We start from the raw sequence: 18605 nt of genomic DNA on the forward strand, positions 1-18605 counted from the left end.
ACAATTAATGTCGGAATGTAAATCAATTGTTCGAACGACCAGGGGAGATTCCTATGATCATAAATCATTTGACGAACATTTGAGTGCCTTAATAATGCAGAACTGAGTGATCATGTGCTTGTTAGATTCATATTGTCGAGACGCTCGATTCGACTATAGGCTTGCAGAATTCGACATTCGTCGCTTGAACTTCTAAATATGTGTAAAAATCTTCTAAGAGTGGTTTAATGATTTAATCTGAGCTGGATTTGACTTGGATTGAACTAATTTTGATATTATTGGGTCTGTCTCATCAAACCATTCAGTTTGACTATAAGTTTTGTTGAAATCGAAGCTTTGAATGAATCTTAATTGAATTTTGAATGTTTCTTGCTCAAATGATTGTATCGAGATTCAAGTCATACCTCGAGATTCATGTCGGATGATAAAAATTATTTGGTGGTGTTTCAATTATGATAAATAACTTAACTTTTAAGTTTAAGTTTATAGTTAATAAAATTATCATAACATAAAGTAATTGGATGGCAAGCTATAATTTCTTTTTCTCATGATTATAATAAACAAATGTAAAAGTATTATGAAAATAAAAAGCTAGTCCAAATTAAAAAATAATAATTTCCTTTATAAGAAGTATACATTTTTATTTGTCCATCTAGATACATACCACACTTCTTATCTATTTACATATTTAACTCATAAATTTTTATATTTATATTTATGAAATGTTGTTTAATATCACAACAAATACATCATTAATATTAATCTTTAAATTAAAAATATATTTTTTCATTTATTATTTTATGACACTAAACTATTATAAATATAAATTTCAAACTTTAAACATTACATATATAAATACATAAAAATTATGTGTTGGGCAAATAAATTTTTATGTGATATTAAACATTTGAGTGTTATATTTATAAATATAAAATGTTCTATGTGTTAAGACATATAAATACATAATAATTGTGGGTATGGAGGTAATTGCCCCTGAAAAGAAGCAACTTTCAATCCAAAGCCAAAAAAAGCATCCTAAGCGTGATCGACTCTTACAGCTAATCCAACGGCCACAAACAAGCTTTTCCCAAAATCCTATTTTTGAGCGGTTGCATCGGTACTTTTTGAGGAGAATGTGTGCCCGCGCGTGTGGGAGCGTGCTGGGGTTTCCCTCGCCGTCCCGATTGGCCCCCTCGTCCGCATAAACGAGTCCAATCTCGCACGCGCACCACCGCGTGGGCCCCCACTCCGCATTCCCATATCCATCAATAACAACAATTATTAAACTCATTTAAAATTCATATTTTATTGCTGTCTTTTCATCACCTCCCCACTGCCGCAATCTCTCTCTTTCCTTGCTTCCTTTTCCCCTTCCTCGGAGTCGTGACGCATTGTCTCTCTTCCTCTCCTCCAAATCACCGAAGAATCTCGCGGGAAATCGCCTCTTAGGGCATCGGATCCACTGCCGATTGCACTTCCCAGCGCGCCTTTCGACGGCGGGATGATTCTCTTAGTCTCTGTGTGATGAGGGAGTAGTAGATCTGTATGGTGCGATGGCGGCGATGCAGAAGTTGTCGGCCCAGAGCTACAGCTCGTGTCGAGCGGACGCGGGCGAGTCAACGGTTTTGTCGTCTCCGGAGCTGTTCCCGGCGGGGCTGAGGGTTCTTGTGGTCGATGATGACGTCACGTGCCTGAAGATCCTGGAGCACATGCTTCAGAAATGCCGGTACCATGGTGAGTTGGGATTTTACTTGGTTGTTTTGACTGTGAGTTCCTTGTTGGATTGTGTGAATCGGGTTTTCTCATTGTTGATTCATTTTATTCTTGTACTTCTTTGGGTTTGCTTGTTATCTTTCACTTCCTGATAGCTTTTGAGCTGTTTTGCACTCTTTTTTCAATGGAATTTAGCTGAAGCTCTAAAATGTTCCCAAAAAAAAATAAAGAAGTGTCGCTGAAGTATTGCTTAGCTGAATAGAGTAGGAAACAGCTTTTGTGAGGTGGGTCTAGTATCTCCTGACAAAATAAGGCCAAACCACAAGGCTACGGGAAAAGAGGTTTAGTACTCTTTGGTTGTGAGGCCTGGGACTTTCTGCTTTTTTTATTGGTTTTCTATGCCAGTTTGGGTTGTTCGATAAGGAGATAATGTCTTTGCATTCTCTCGAACATTGAGTGCGGATGAGATGAGTGCAGATTGAGTGAGGATTGGTAGTATTCTGGTGGTAGTGTGATAATATTGTACTGCAATACCACCACAATATCACCAGAATACTATCATCTGCATCTATGGTTACAATACCACCACAATATCTATGATTCTTATTTTTGCAGCAAGAAACTAATGTTTAATTGAAGAAAGAAACTACGCAAATTCCATGGAGAGAGATTAGTTTATTTAATCCTCCCTTAATATTTCGTAGAATAGGATTTTCCACCTCTTGTGGACTTATTTTCCTTTCATGGCGTCCTTCGATTAAAAACATGGGATGTTGGTTGCAAAGGGTAGAAGTTACAAATTAATGTTGAAGTGTCTACTTGAAATTACAATTACATTTGTGGAAGTTATGAGGATAAAGCACTGACTTTGTGGACAATTGGTGCCAGGTTAACATGTGCATTTCTTTGCAATAAACTTTTTGTTTATGGAGTCACATGGCTCTCAATTAAGATTTTTTTTTTAACTTTTTTTTTTAGTTACTCAGCCTTGACAATTATTCTTGGCTTCGATAGATCTCTCTCGGTAGCATATCAACCCTCTCATGATTCATCTCGTAAACATTGCAGCCTTCTCAGTCATTCTGACTCGTCTTTAATGCGTTTTTTGAACAAATTAATTGATCTCTTATCCCTGCATTCTCTTTTAGGAGCTGATTATTTACTCCTATGAACCAAGCAGGTTATGGGAACAAAACTATTCCTCTCTTCTGTGTAAACTGTCCTGCATTGGAGGGCACTTACCATTTTTGGTTAAGCTTTTACAGTAACTTGGCATTGTTCCTGATTGTTGTAGTTCTTTTTTCCAATAACTTTTACCCTTTTTCAACTGATTCTCTCGGCCTGGTGGTTGATCATCAAGAGGTGATATTGAAAAGGCTTGCTATTCTTATGAACTACTATTTCTTTTCTGAGTGGATAAGGTCATCAAGTTTTCATAGATTGGTGAAGTGCATGAAGTTTTTATCATGTCAGATAATATTTTTGATCTCCTTCTTGTATCTTAAGGTATTATGCCAAATCTTTTCTTTCTTGCATCAAAACCAAACCAATTGCATATCCAGATGCACTGAAATTGTTGTAAAATGGTTTTTGAATATTAGGCAAGACTCTTAACTATTGCCTTGCTTTTCATTCTTTGGGTAAGAAAAGTCACATCCACTTTTTAGCTCCTCCGGGATAATTTCTACTTGGCCTTTTTCAGCAAATGTAAATGTTTAACGAATTAAGATAAGTTGTCAATGAATCTTATTTTATAATTCCTTGTCCCAATGAGGTTTTGCATACCAGTTACATAACAAGGCCATGGCTTTCTAATGGCGTTTACTTTTTTTTGCACCAATCATGATCTCCTCATTGCCAACTATAAGCCCTAAATATAACTGGATTTTAAGCACAATTCTTCACGACGTCACACTTTGTGCACATATCCAAGATAGTTCATCTTGAGACTATAGATAGAGATATTTTCATAATGAACAATTACACAATTTCTCTCAAGTGGTCTCAAAATTTCAACCATGAGACACATAATTGTTGTTGGTGATCTTTAGAGCCTGAATGACATCACCATCCACTCAAATGGTTCCCATTTTTTTTTTTTAATTTGGTATTAAAAATTTCTTGCTTAGGCATTTGACTTGAGATTTTAGATCCTACTTAGCGAAAGTTATGGCACATAGGTCCAACAAGTGGTCCACTTTGGGAAGTAGTTTTCTGTTCACACTTTGATTTGATTTAATATCCCATAATCCAGACATGTGAACAACCATCTTTTTTTGCAATATTACAACTGTTGATCCACAGAGTGAACTGCTTGGCTTAATGATACATTGGCCCAACAACATAGCTGCTTGTTTATTTATCTGTTCATTGTCCACCACCAAGTAGCAGTACATCCTCAATCCTGATGTTTGGGTTGTCTGGAATCTAAGACAAGGTCGATCTCATGCTCAACACTTCATTGTTGAGGCAAACTTCTCAGCTCTTGGAAAAGCTGTCATTCTTCTTCCAAATGTTGTTGCCTCGACTTCTATTTCTTGAGAATTGGGGTTAGTGTTATTCTTTTCTCTTTCTTTTTGATCTTAAGGGATTCTTCTGGGAGTAATGTTTATGCATTACCGTGTGGCTTCTCTTATCTAATGAAGAGTTTAATGAAGTTTTGGCGCTCATTTATCGTTCCCTTAATTTGTCTGGTAGCCACTATATTAGAAAGCTAGTATCCTTCACTCTTGTTGACAATGTATTAAAATTCATCATGGGAGAGATGGTATTTTCGTGCCTTTCAATAGTCGATGGCATCTTTGGTCTCATGCATCGATATGATCTTCTGGGAAAAATCTGATAAATATCGAGAGGTATCGCTTCACAAGTCTCAATCTTCTGAAGAAGCTCATGAAGATCAATTCTTTTTACTACGTATGGCTAAGATAATGCTGATTTCTTCTGATCTGATTTAAAGTCACAATCTAATAGCTTATTTCATTCAAGAGAGTCAGAATACTCATAGTGATTGAAATAGATTTCTAGTGAATCCATGTATGTGTTAAGCTTCTCAGAAACAATAGAATTATCTGATGGGAATGCCGATTTTGGTTTCTATTTTGAAAGGTTTGTGCCGCCCTTCGATAGAAAGCTTGAGATCCCCATCATCTTCCTTTAAGTAATCTTCTTGCTACCCATAACATTCACTAGCCTTTCATTGTGATGGTATGGTCTTCCAGATTGATATTCCTTGTTGATTGGTTCTATATTCACATTTGGATTTACTTGTCAACAGCTCATCTTTACAACCATTTCTTGTTGGAAGAGTTAACTTGGGTAGCCAAGTTGCTACTAGTTTTCTCCGTATTAGATTCCCCTATCTTGTTATTGAAAGATCTTGGTTAAAGCCCAGTTTTTTGGCCTTCTTGTAGTCATGCTGTGCTCCAAGCGTCTTCTACTAATTCCTAGATCCTAAATTTCCACAAGGCGCTTGAATCGATCTGTTCAACACACTGAGCAGGCGGCATGACAAGGGTATTTGGATTCTTGTTTTTGAGAGCAAGAAATTAATGTTTTATTAAAGGAAAAAAACTAGACAAATATAGAGAAGAAGAAATTTCGCTTGAATCCCATCTCTTATTAGTACTACACTTTTGAGACAGTGAGATCCACAGAACATGATTTCTCACCTCTTTTTATTTTTTCTACAACATTTTTGATATAGATGTGGAATGTTCCTTGGGACTTACAAGGATATGGTGCCGAATTCTTTGCAGAAACTCATAATTATACTTGTGGTGTGAAGCTGAAGTGCTGATTATATGGACGGTTAGAACCAGGTTGGCATTAGGTTAGAGCCTTCCCATTCCATTTTTTTAGTTCCTCTTTGCCTCGCCAATTTTTCTCAGCTTCGACAGATTTCTCTCTGTATCATATCTCTCCTTTAGAGATTCCTCTTAGCAATATTTCAGACCTATTAAAATTTCTTTATATAGCTTTCAAATCCTCTTGACTAGTATCTAGCTAACAAGCGAAATGATTTTCTGATCATGTTTTGATTGCAATTTGGCTAACCTTCCTTAACTGGCTTTCCTCTTTCTTTTCAATCATATTCCATATTACTTAAAATGTTGCTTAGAGGCGGCCAAATGGATGTAGAAGGTATCAGATCATCATTATTCTTTATCCAAGTGTCTGCAATAGGAGCTGAAAATTTTGTAGGATTAGCATTGCTCTCTTCTGGTTTTCATATTTTAACTTTTCTGTTTTTCTTATGGTTTCTTAATGTTTGTTTCAATAAGTTTGGTTGAACATTGCTTTAAGTTGTGACAGAAAGAATTACTTGTATTTAACATAGTTTATTTACATTAATGGATAAATGTTGATGAGTGATGCTATTTTATATGGAGATATAGACATTGTTAGGGAAAAAGAATGTATATGGATATAGATGAGGATAATATCCTCTGAAATTGAAGTTGGGTGGTCAAATCGGAATAGCTCAAGAATATCCTGTAACAGAAGTATATTATGGAGACTAAAATGTAATTATTATAGAACCTCAATTGGTTGACTATGTTATATAGATTTGTGTTTGCTAGTGAAAAAAAATGCTGATATCTATGCTAAACATGAAAGGAATGTGATTTTTAAGACGAGTGTACAAAAAAAGTAAGGTGAGCGGTTTTCAAATGTGTATGACGAATGGTAGAATTTGCATCTGTTAGATGAGTAGATTGAATAGGTGTAGTGAATTTGGAAGGTGAAGGACTAGAACTAGGATAATATGGTTAGAAGTTCAAAATCATTTGTGATTTACTATCTAATACCTCGGGCAGCAATAAACCAAAATGAATGAAAATCAGGCTTCTCGCAGCCAGCCCTAAATGGTAGGGACTAGTTGATGTTGATAATTTTTGAGTTTTTGGTTGATTGGTTTGACGCTGTTAGGTCGAGTGTCATGGTAAGCATATTATCATCTTTTCTTTTTTATTTTAGTGAATATTTGAAAAAGATTCTAGAAAAGTTTGCAGATATGGAATCTTGTTTTGGATAAAGATCATGTGATTTTGACGAATTTATGGAGAAACAATCTGAAATCTTCCTTTTTTACAATGATCTAACCATAATGAGATTTACTTTCTGTGAAAACTACATCATTTAGTCGAGTATTTTGATTCTATGATTAAATCAGTTTCTAACCACCATCCAGTTTGAATTTGATTGTTGTTATCCCCCTTTTGGAAGATGTGTTTAGAGCACCGTCCCTTTTTATAACCAGCTGTTTTCTGATTAAATGGATGTTCTGCTTACATGAATCTTCTGAATAATTTGAAAATGGATTAAAATTGTGCAGTTACAACTTGTTCCGAAGCCTTGACAGCATTATCCCTTCTTCGAGAAAGGAAGGGTGGATTTGATGTGGTAATCAGCGATGTTCACATGCCTGACATGGATGGATTTAAACTACTTGAACTTGTTGGTCTTGAAATGGACCTGCCAGTTATTAGTGAGTATTTAGATGTTATTCTTCCATGACTGTCTTTTCTTGTAGCAATCATTCTCATTATTGTTGATTAAACAGTGATGTCAGCTGATGGGAGAACCAGTGCCGTGATGAGAGGAATAAAGCATGGTGCATGCGATTATTTAATAAAGCCAGTGCGAATAGAAGAGTTAAAGAATATTTGGCAGCATGTTGTTCGAAAGAAGTGGAATGAGAATAGAGATGTGGAACATTCAGGTAGTTTTGAGGATTCTGACCGCCAAAGGCGATTGGCTGATGAAGCTGAATATGATTCTTCAATAAATGAAGGGACAGATGGCTCATGGAAATCTCAGAAAAAGAAAAGGGATTCTAAGGATGATGAAGAAGATGGTGAACTGGATAATGAAGATCCTTCAGCATCGAAGAAACCACGGGTGGTGTGGTCAGTGGAACTTCATCAGCAGTTTGTTAATGCTGTCAATCAGCTTGGCATAGACAGTATGGACTAGACAGCACCCCACTCCCACTTAAGGCCCTATAAATTAATGCTCCTTATTTTACTGTAGTCTTTGCATAGTAAATGACGGTTTCTTCTTGGAAATATTTGCATTTTTTGTTTATTGATTCATTTTATGAAATTGCATGCAGAGGCTGTCCCAAAGAGGATTCTGGAATTAATGAACGTTCCTGGTTTAACTAGGGAAAATGTGGCGAGCCATTTACAGGTTTGAATTCTTTTTTTTAAATATAATTTTTAAAACTTGCAGTTGTCATTTTACCTTATGCTTTAACTTCTAATCATGAATGACGTATTTGCATTTTTTAAGATGGTGGGTAGGAAGAGCATTGCAATTCTCTTTAACCGTTCAAAATTAAATGCCAGCATTTTATTTTTTGAAATTAAAGTGAAATTATGCTTTGGAATCATAATTTTTTTTCCTTATAAGAAGTAGCATTGATAGAAGTTTGAGGAGAGGCACATTTTTTGGTGAATGGCAAATTTGGTGATGCCTCAAAATTAGTAATTGAGTTTTTTTTTTTAAATGTTATTTTGTTAATGTAGAAGCATACATATCGAAGTGTAGAGTTATATTTGTTTTTTATTTTCCTTGAAAATTCATTATTTTGTATTATTATTATACTCTTGCTGGGCATCAAGTAAAGGTTTGTGATTGGTACGTGGTGAAGCTATACATTTTTTTGAGAGCGAAGATTGGATTCAGAAATAGTTGTAATAGGCCCAGACGATTTTCAATTACCAGAGGTTTATATCAAGGGCCTAACACTGTTTCCATTGAGTTGAATGTTGATTGTAAATTTAACTTTACAATTTGCTGATGGCATTGATATATGTGGCTTTATTCTTAAAGAAAATGTAAATTTGTAAAATGGAGAAATTCTAATGGGTTTAGGATTAGTAAAGCAAAGTCTTTATGTGTTTGATATTATAGTTAATTCAAAATGATGATAAATTGTTATTACTGCTAGAGAATTTACTAATATCTAAATGCAATAACCTTAATATTGTTCACTAACAATAAAATTAAGGAAAGAAAGAATACCCATGTAAGAATAGTAGTTTCACTTTTTATGTTTGACCCCCGTTGAATTGTATCATTTTGAACCCCTTGCTTGCAATAATAATTTGTTTGGTACATTTCACACAGACACTAGACTAGGATCTCCTAGGATTTTCTCATTGAGATTACATCTTTGCCCACCATTTCTAAATGTATGAAACTCATGATTAGGGGCATTATTGCATGCGATTTTACAATGATCTTCTCGCACATATCATCCCTGCTTATGCTCAACCCATCTCCGTCATCTTTATTTTTATCTTACGAAGTCTTTTTGCATGCAACCGCTCTTGTCAATCAGGAAGGACGGAAAGCAGACAGCTAAATTAGGAGTTTTTTATAGTTAGGAGCTTCCTTATTTAAATTATTTCCAATATCTTTATTCTGATTTATTTCCCTTTTAGCTGAATATTTAGATTATAATATATTTAGATTATGAATATGTATTATTAAGTTACCTAAAATAAATCATACAGAATATGTTGTACCTAAAATAGATTGTAAGATTATTATTTAATGAAAGGAAAGCAAAGGGAAAAGGCATCGAGCTTATTCAGAATTCGGCCTATTATTCTTGAAAACTTTGACAGCTCTCTCTTGTGAAATCCCCAACCCATTCAGCAAGGTACTTGCCCGGTCTCTTGCTCTTTGACTTGTGTTGGGTTGCCATGCAAATTCACCCAACTTTGATGATTCTATTATCCCTGAGTTCTCTTTGGCATATAGCCCCTCTTTCTCTTACAATTTACTCAGCCCAGTACATCCATCTCATGCACAACTTGCTCTAACAAATGTCCATGAAACCCAAAACCTCTATGTTTGATCGCTTTATTTGATAACGGCACCTACACACAACCCTTCAACCTCTCACTTCTCATGCTCTTCCTCACTTATTGGATCCCGCCACATACAACAGTCGATCCTGCTATTTTCAACTTTCCATCTCACAAGCCTCTGCCTGACTATACATTAGGTAACTTAGCAGTATGTTAAGGTATTCATGCAGATAGCTTAGTTGCTTATAAATGTCATATAACAATGCAAACTGATGTTAATGCATTGATATATGATAATCATACTAAAACTCATAGAGCTCAATTCAATGTTTATATTTTTAGCTTGCTTAGAGACAAAATGTGAAATGAATATATCCGTGATAGAGTTGGTATAGCTCCATTAGCGGACAAGATTAGAGAGAGTTTTCTTATTTCTTAGATGGTTTGGAGATGGTTTGGTCACATTAAACGTCGACCATTTGATGATCCGGTCAGAAGAGTAGATGTTTCAGCTTCGACTGATGTTAAGAAAGGCAGAGGTAGCCGAAAAAGACTTGGGCATATTGTATGAAAAATGATCTTAATCTATTAGAATTAAATAAAAATATGCACTCAATAGGAGGAACACTGGTGAAAAAGGATTCATGTAGCCAACCCCACTTAGTGGGATAAAAACTTCTTGTTGTTGATCAAATAAATAAGACAAAGAGTTTAGTTTGACCTTATTGACTCTGCATTGAACTTAAAGTTTTGGTGAATCATTTTAATATGCTTGCTAAAATATGCATTACAGCGAAACAATAAATTTTACTTATTTTGCCTCCTTGCCGATAAGATGATTTCATAAGAACACTGGTGGGCCAATTTCAGTATTTGAGCTGTATGTGCATGGTGAAAAACATGATTATTGTCCCCATTCCATTTAAACTGTTCGCATTCAATTCAAGCCAATTAGGTTGTTAGGTCATACAAACGCTTATTGAGCTTACCTCATTACTTGAGGTTGTATGTCTTTCTTAAAGGTCTTCTAATAGATGTAAGTCTCAATTTAATTAAATTAGGTTGACACAAAGCCAGTAAATCCAAACAAAAACTTGAGCTTTATAGTGGATGTAAGACTTAGGTCAACCTAACTAATTGGGTTGCTTTGCTTATAATGTGAGGTCATACGGTCCGGTGCTGGGCTGATAATTATATTTTTTTCATTAGTCTTGCGTGTGAGCATGCCTAAAGCTACAATTGTTAGCCGCAACGCTAATTTATAGGGCTAACATAAAATAAAAGTTCCTTAAATCAGCTTAACCAATCAAGCCACCTTATCTGGTAAAATCTTAAGACCCATTGTTGGGCTTTTTTCGTCCTGGATGTTGCATGTCCATCATATAGGCCTTACAATTAGTGTAAACTTCAATCCAATTAATTTGGATTTGCACAAAGCCAACAACCCATTAAGGGGCTATTTGGTTTTGGTTTATTTGTAATGTAAGTAAATGGAATGCAGAGACTTTCAAAATTTTGACTTTTTGTTGGATCAAAATGGATGCTGCGAGTTATTCGTATTGGCCTTACAATTAGTTTAAAATTCAATCCAGTTAATTTGGACTTGCACAAAGCCAAGAACCCGTTAAGGGGCTATTTGGTTTGGTTTATTTGTAATGTAAAGTAAATGGAGAATGCAGGTACTTTCAAATTTTGACGTTTGGTTAGATTAAATCGTAGTGCAGTGTAAAGTTTTGATGATTTTGAATTCACCATGTTGTTCAAAACTTGTGTATTCAAAATTTATTAAATTTAGGTTATTTTTTAAGTACAACGCAAATTACAACCCTTGTCACCATCGATGGTTGTTGACACACTTCACGTACATTGGTGCTCACCACCCACAGTCATTGCCAACACACTACTGCCGACATCTATCATTCAGTGCCTACTACTTCCCAACAATGCTACCATTGCCGCTCGTTGTCGTTGCTAAAGGCTACCATTAGTTGTTGTTATTTGTTTTCTCCGCGGACCATGTTTTTATAGATTAAATTTTTCTACAAACCAAACACAAAAACTTAAATTCCTACATTTCTTTTGCACCGATCCAAATAACTCGAATGTATTCCAAATATAGTACATTTCATTTATATTGCATTTCAGTGTATTAAATTATTTTGTACATAAAAAATGTGCCAGCGCAGATCTTAAGGAAATCTAACAATTCAGAAGAAAAGAGTACAATGAAGGAGGGCCAACCGATAGAATACCAGGAGGCCCACTTATTCCACTGAGTCAACAAGGCCAAAGCCGACCGAGCCACGAGGGGGATCAAAAGAGAATTAATGATTCGAACCCAAACTATTTGTTCAGAAACGAGGCAGACAAACATCCAAGTCAACCACTATGCAAAAGTCAATCCGAGGAAAGATCCAATCCCATCACATCTCTAATCATCTTGGGGATGTCCAAAGGTCCCACAACAGATATCGAGAATTAACCATCATAATGAATTAGTCGATCCACTTGTGCCGGCCAGGCTCAGCCGAGAGCTGACTCTACCGACCAAGCTCAGCAAAACGAGTTGATCCTGTCGACCCGAAGTCAATTAAGCTTAACTGACCGAGTCAGAAAACGACCGAATAAAAAGCTCATACATGTAAAATACTTGAGATACTCTAGTACGGACCCCATGAAGTCAGGGTAAAAAATGTAACATCTTGTTTTACCCTCTCCGCCATAAATAGGGATATCATTTCATGAATAAGAAACTTATTGTTGTTCATTACTTTTCATTCCTTTTTTTTCTCTCTTTCACGCTCTATTCATTGGGTATGATTCGTGAAAAAATTAAGATTCAATATCTTAAAATGTGCGGTGAGCGTGGGTCATATCAGAAACAAGAAGAATAGTTTAAGAAGTAGCCCCAACAGAGATCGTGCATCAGTGAGTTAGTAACTCGGTAGATCTAGTACTTGAGTATCAAATGTTTAACGTCATACGAGATGCCTTAATTTAAGGAAGGGATCAACAACCCTGAGAAGAAGGATTGGCGCCCAAGTACTAAATATGCCCCTCCAACTTTGGAAAGAGAAGCGACTCTCATTATTTCGATAGTGTTGGGGTAGCATCGATCAACCGACATTAGTTCAGGCATACTGAGGTGCTCCGGCGGCTTGGGAATGTGTTTTCTCGACAAATCTTTGAGGTCGAGCCCTCGGAGCGATTCAAGATCTCGACACTGGAGTCTTAAAGTGGTCAAACCGATCCGATCGAGCACATAACCCCGTTTGAGTTGATCATATTATTAAGGGTCACCGATACGTTGAAATGTCGTTTCTTCTTTACCACACTGAGGAAGTCGTCCCTTCTATGGTTCAATGGATTACCTCCGGGAGTAATTGCATCATTCACTGATTTCAGGGGAATGTTTGTGGCGTAGTTTGATAGGGCCTAGAAGCCCTAGAAAAATTTGCAAGCCTTATGTAGATTCGTCAGGGACAAAGCAAGATCCTTCACTTGTTCTTCACATATTTTCAGAAGGAGATGGTGGAAGTAACATAGACCCCGCAGTCATTAATGCTGTCAAAAAAGCTTGTTTAAAATAGCTCGTGTTCGGCTCGTTAAGTAGTTTGTGTTCGAATCATTCATTAAGTAAACAAGTTGAATTCCAACAACCATTTCTTTGATTGTGTTCGGCTCTTTTTAGCTTGAAATAATATACATACATATATATACATACATACATATACATACATACATACACATATATATATATATCATAGCAGCTCGTGTGATCATATGGTTCTGCGTCTTTTGTTGTACAAAAGTACAAGTTTGAATCCAACACCCTAAATCTATTTTTCTTTATAATTAATTTATAAGTCAATTTTAAGTCCAACACGAGCCAATTTCAAGTCGAACACAAGCCAATTTTGAATGAACCGAACACGAGTCAAGACTGAGTAAGCTAGTGTATTAAACCAGGGACAAATATATATCATTAGATTGTACCCTCTTTATTATAATACTGAGATCATTTCATGAAGAACACAATATATTACTTTTAATTACTGTTCACACCTCTCTTCGTCTCTCATTCTCTATCCTCACGTGCTATTCCTTAGGTGTGATTCACGGAACGTGCTATTCCTTAGGTGTGATTCACGGAAAAATCTGGATTGAACCGAGTCCTAAATAAAAATTTTGATTTTATAGTGCAAGTTCGTAAAACCAACTATTGGGTTGATTTCATTATTTGAGTTGTAAGTCTCATATGTGGACATTTCTTAAAGCCAAGACAGTAATCTAGCAAGCGTTAGCCCTTTTGTTGTTGCTGACATAAAATCAACAAAGCCATTAACCAATCTAGCTATCTTATATGTCTGATAAAACTATAAACCTATGATCGGGCTTTCTTTTTATCCTCAAGTTTCTTACATGCCTTCTAATAGATTTAAACTTTAAAATAATTAATATGGTCGTCATAATGCCAAAAGTTTTCATAAATTAAAACTAAGACCTTCCAAATTATATAGGTCCCATCTGCGTCTAATTAATTGGGCTAGCATAAAAGTAAACGAGACCTATTAAACCAGTCCAGTCAATTGCATCATTACGGAGCTTTCCCTCAAAGATCCATTACTACATACTTTCTTGTTTGCATCAGATGTATTATCATTTTCCTTTCTGACTATCTGTATCGTAATTATTTTTTAGAAATGTCCTGATTTTTCTCAACTTTTTAACTATTTAGACCATTTTTGTTGTTGGGCAGCTGTTTCTTCTCATGAGCTGCTTTAATTGTCGTCTCGTTTAGTGAATTTATTCTTTTTCTTCCCGTTTTGAAAAAAGAATATGATATTATGAAGCTTATTAATATTTCTTTTGCCTTTGTATGGATTATATTTCTCAAACTAGACTTTCTATAGATTCTCGTTTTTATTTTTATTTTTTTTATTTTTGCTGAAGTTAACATTTCTTTAATCTTAAGGCTCTCAATGAATTGCTATAATTGCACAGAAATTCAGATTGTATTTGAAGAGAATAAGCGGTGTGACTCAACATCAAAGTGTGCTACCTAATCCATTCTGCGCTCCAGTGGAGCCAAATACAAAAGTGGGTTCGGTAGGAAGGCTCGACTTCCACTCTCTTGCTGCGACGGGTCAAATACCACCACAGACCCTTGCTGTCTTGCATGCAGAGCTCTTAGGTCGACCTTCAGGCAACATTGTGTTGCCTGCGATAGATTCGACAGTTCTTTTGCAAGCGTCAAGCCAAAATTCAAAGTTTTTACCTTCCGAGAAGGAAATAGCTTTTGGTCAGCCTCTATTTAAATGCCAATCTGGAATATCAAAGCCGTGCCCCCCATCAGGAATCAACACTCAAGACACGCCGTCCAGTTTTTCATCTTGGCCATCTAGTCAGGTTGCCATTACAGCTTCCAACAATGAACTTGGAGGATTAAACAACGCACAGAATAATCATTTATTGATGCAAATGTTGCAGCATCAACAGCAACAGCAACACCATCAAGAAGAGCCATTTAATCTTGTGGCCTCAGAATCTCATAATGCCATCAATGTGCAGCCCTCATGTCTTGTAGTTCCATCCCAGTTACCAAGCAGTTTAAATGGTGGAAATTGCTCCATGGTTGTAGCCCCTCAACAATCAAGCAATATTAAGCTAGGAAGCAGTTCAGTGCCAACTTCAAATTCTACCTTTAATGGCACTGGTATTACCTTCGATTATACCATCCATTCTTCTCAGTCAACCAATGCGACGTTGGGCATGGGACGAACTGATTCAGATTTCAAGAATATTGGCCTGTCAAGTAGCTTTTCTCCTCTGGCTTCGGTTTCACCATCAGTTTCATCTAGTTCAGTCTGCACAAGTGTTGGTGGTTGGAGGTTGCAGAACTCTAACATGAATTTTGGTTTTCATAAATCCTTGGGACAGGTTCCTAATTCACGCTTTCTGGGTCCTGAGGTGAAGTCGCCGGCAATATCAGTTAATTATGAAAATGTAAGGAATTCGGGTTTTGTTGGTAAAGGCACTTGCCTGCCTAGTAGATTTGCTGTAGATGACATTGAATCACCCACAAATGACTGGAATAACATGAAGATGAGTATGTTTGATGACGTGGACAAAGTGAAGCAAGAGCTCAATTTGGACTTTTTGGAGGGTTCTAAAGTTGAAAAAACTATGCTCCCGAATTTTCCGTCGAACGATTTTATGGGTGTCGTGTCCAAGTAGGTAATACATGAACTCATTATACCATTTTCCAGCATCGGCATAAGGGACTGTGCCTCTCTTTGTTGTTATTTTCTCTCTTTTTTTTAAAATGATGTTTTTTTATCAATTTTTTGGCAGTCCGATTTTATTCCACTCCTTTTATTCTAGTGCAGTCATCTAGTTGCATAAATTTAAGAAAATAAGACCCAATCTTCTAGTTTTTGATATAGACAGTCTAACTAGATTTGTCATGCCAAGTTTATTTTCTTCCTTTTTAGAAAAAAAAATGAAGTGGCATATGCATTCCTAGCACTCGAAACATTGCTATTTACAAATTTAACAGCCATTTCATCCATTTTATAAATTCTCACTCAAGTATCAAACTTAAGGATGAAACTCAAACCCTTTTTTTTTTCAATCTTATCAAATTCTCGATAGTCTGATCATAACAAGTAAATGCATCGGTTCTGTAATTCAGAAGAATTACTTGAGTGCTAGTTCTATAAATTGCCATGTTTCGAGTGCTGTATATAAATCCCAAAAATGAAACAGTTTGCCAATCTGAGATCCCTGTTGTAATTTTGAATTTTGCACAGTCTCTCTGGAAATTATATTGCTCGGTTGCTTTATTTCTTTAATGACACTCTGCTATTATCTTGGTGGACTCAACACTTCATAAAACCCATCTTTTTGTTGCAAAACAATTTTAAGAATCTAATCTATTAACCCAAATGCTTCATTTGCAGAGATTCTCAGCCAGGATGTTTCCTCAAATCCTAGCAGTGCTTGCTTACCACATCCCAGTTCAAGGAAATAGGTCCACGTGGACTACTAGATTTCATCACAGCATGAGCACAGAAGTTAGGGCACAATTTGAATATTTAGGAGGGACGGTAGTCGTAGCAGCACTCACATATATATCCTTGCTTCTCTTTTGTTGATTGCTCGATAGGTTGATTTGGAAACATTAGTATTTGTTGTGTATTATAATCTTTCTATGCAATTGGAGAAAAGTAAAAAAAATAATAATAAAAAAATTTATATGACTCCCTCCCAATAGTTTTTTGGGCTGTTTTTTTTTTTCCACCCATAGCAGGCTCACAAAATAAACGTATTGGATGCAATATTTTGGATTTTTAATCGTGCCATTTGTATCATGTAGCATGAGTAGGCTCTTGTCTGTTGATCACATTAGCTGTGCCAAATGTAAATGTTTATTATATTTATCTAGCTTTGATATGGTGTGAAGTACTCTTTCATAATTTAATTCTTTGTAGCTCTATTTGAAATTTGCATTCAAAAAATGGAGTTTTTCACTCCATTTTTTCTTCTTCAATATTATCTCCCTAAAGATTATATGAGCCCGCCGACGACACCTACGATCTAAGAGGATTCCACAGCCATTTTTGCCATTCAACGTGGGCAGAACTTTAATTGCATTTTTATGAGGTAAGCAATACTGATTAGAATACATGTGAGACATTCTGACATAAAACAAAATAAGTTGGTGCCATTTGAACTAATCTTCTTTGCTAGATGTGTGCTGTTACATACCTCCTCTATTCAATTGAAAAGCAAAATTATCAATCAATATCAATATATGAATATAAATTATATAAAATATTATTTCAGTTATTATAACTATGATTTTTTTTCTTCTTCTTTCGCGGGTCTTTCATTGATCAGATATTCTAATAATCCTCTTCTGATATAATTGTTAGTTACTAAGGGTGTAAATGAGTCGAACACGCGCGAGCACAGGTTCAACTTGTATTCAGCTCGTTAAAAAATATCATTGTTAGCGTATGACTCGTTTATATTTCAAACACAAAAAATGTGTTTTTGTTCTGTTCGTTTACTTAATGAGTAAAACACGTGCTATTCACAAACAGTCATTTAACAACCCAAATCACATAGCCGTAAGTAAAAAGTTGAGGGTTGAGGTGAGATTTTATGATTATTATTTATATTAAAATAATACTTAAATATAATTTAATATATTTTATTCTATTTTTTTAATTAATTATAAATCTTTATAACCATGTGGTCAATTAAATTATATATATCAGTGAGGTACATACCAAGAGAGATGACTGGGAAGCAAAATCATATACGGAGTACCAAGACAATCGCTTTACTAAATATATGCGAAGTATCTAAAATTAGGAGTAGAAATATTATACATATTAAAAACATTGAATGCAGAGTTATTGCAAGAACTGAAATTTTGAGAATAAGCTCAAGCTCGGCTAATAGGAAGTCCAACTTCCTCGGATTAAAAATAAATGCAGATAAACATTGCTTCATGTCCAATACTCTATTTACCACCAGCTAAATTAAGAGAAGGCAACTAGACAAGCACCAAAAAGAAAATATGGAAATCCAATTTTTTGATAAGACAGTGTCTAGCCACCAACAATACAAATTGTAAAGGCAATTAGACAAATACCCATGATGAATTATATCGGGATAAGTAAATTGCATCAATTTCTTTCTTACTAGAACTCAAAAACCAGTTCCTGAAAGAACTATACAGTGTTAAAGCACTAAAGATAGCAATTTATAACTGCAATATACACGGCAAAAACAGTTGTTTATCATAACGAGAAATAATGAGAGAAGTAATACGGCATGCAAAAAGATTTCCCAAAAAATACTGACTTTTGAAATAATGGAAATAGCTGCTTCCAATTGAGCCAAATAAGTCTAACCTTAGAGCATTGATTTGCCCGGGGCAGCAGATTAACAGTTTCAATTGCAAAAGATAGGAGAATAGAAGGGCTGTGAATGATGAGGTATAACAAAATCAGAAAATGATGATATGCATGCTGAATACAAGTGGACGAAGAA

General features: G+C 35.6%; 1 protein-coding gene across 2 annotated transcripts; it reads left to right on the forward strand.

Moving 5' to 3' along the window:
* The first annotated feature begins 1304 nt into the window (after window positions 1-1304).
* LOC110021876 (two-component response regulator ORR21-like) lies at window positions 1305-16971 on the forward strand. 2 transcript variants are annotated; one of them, XM_020720580.1, is made up of 6 exons: window positions 1305-1734; window positions 7052-7204; window positions 7280-7681; window positions 7832-7908; window positions 14544-15776; window positions 16502-16971. In XM_020720580.1, exons 1-5 carry the CDS (start codon window positions 1554-1556, stop codon window positions 15774-15776), a joined length of 2046 nt encoding a protein of 681 aa, XP_020576239.1. In that variant the 5' UTR covers window positions 1305-1553; the 3' UTR covers window positions 16502-16971. The 2 variants fall into 2 exon arrangements, with proteins under 2 accessions (XP_020576239.1, XP_020576238.1); XM_020720579.1 differs by having other exon boundaries at window positions 14544-15772.
* The last annotated feature ends 1634 nt before the right edge of the window (window positions 16972-18605 follow it).

This window comes from Phalaenopsis equestris, unplaced genomic scaffold (assembly GCF_001263595.1).
Source record: "Phalaenopsis equestris unplaced genomic scaffold, ASM126359v1 Scaffold000151, whole genome shotgun sequence".
Lineage (NCBI taxonomy): Eukaryota > Viridiplantae > Streptophyta > Magnoliopsida > Asparagales > Orchidaceae > Phalaenopsis > Phalaenopsis equestris.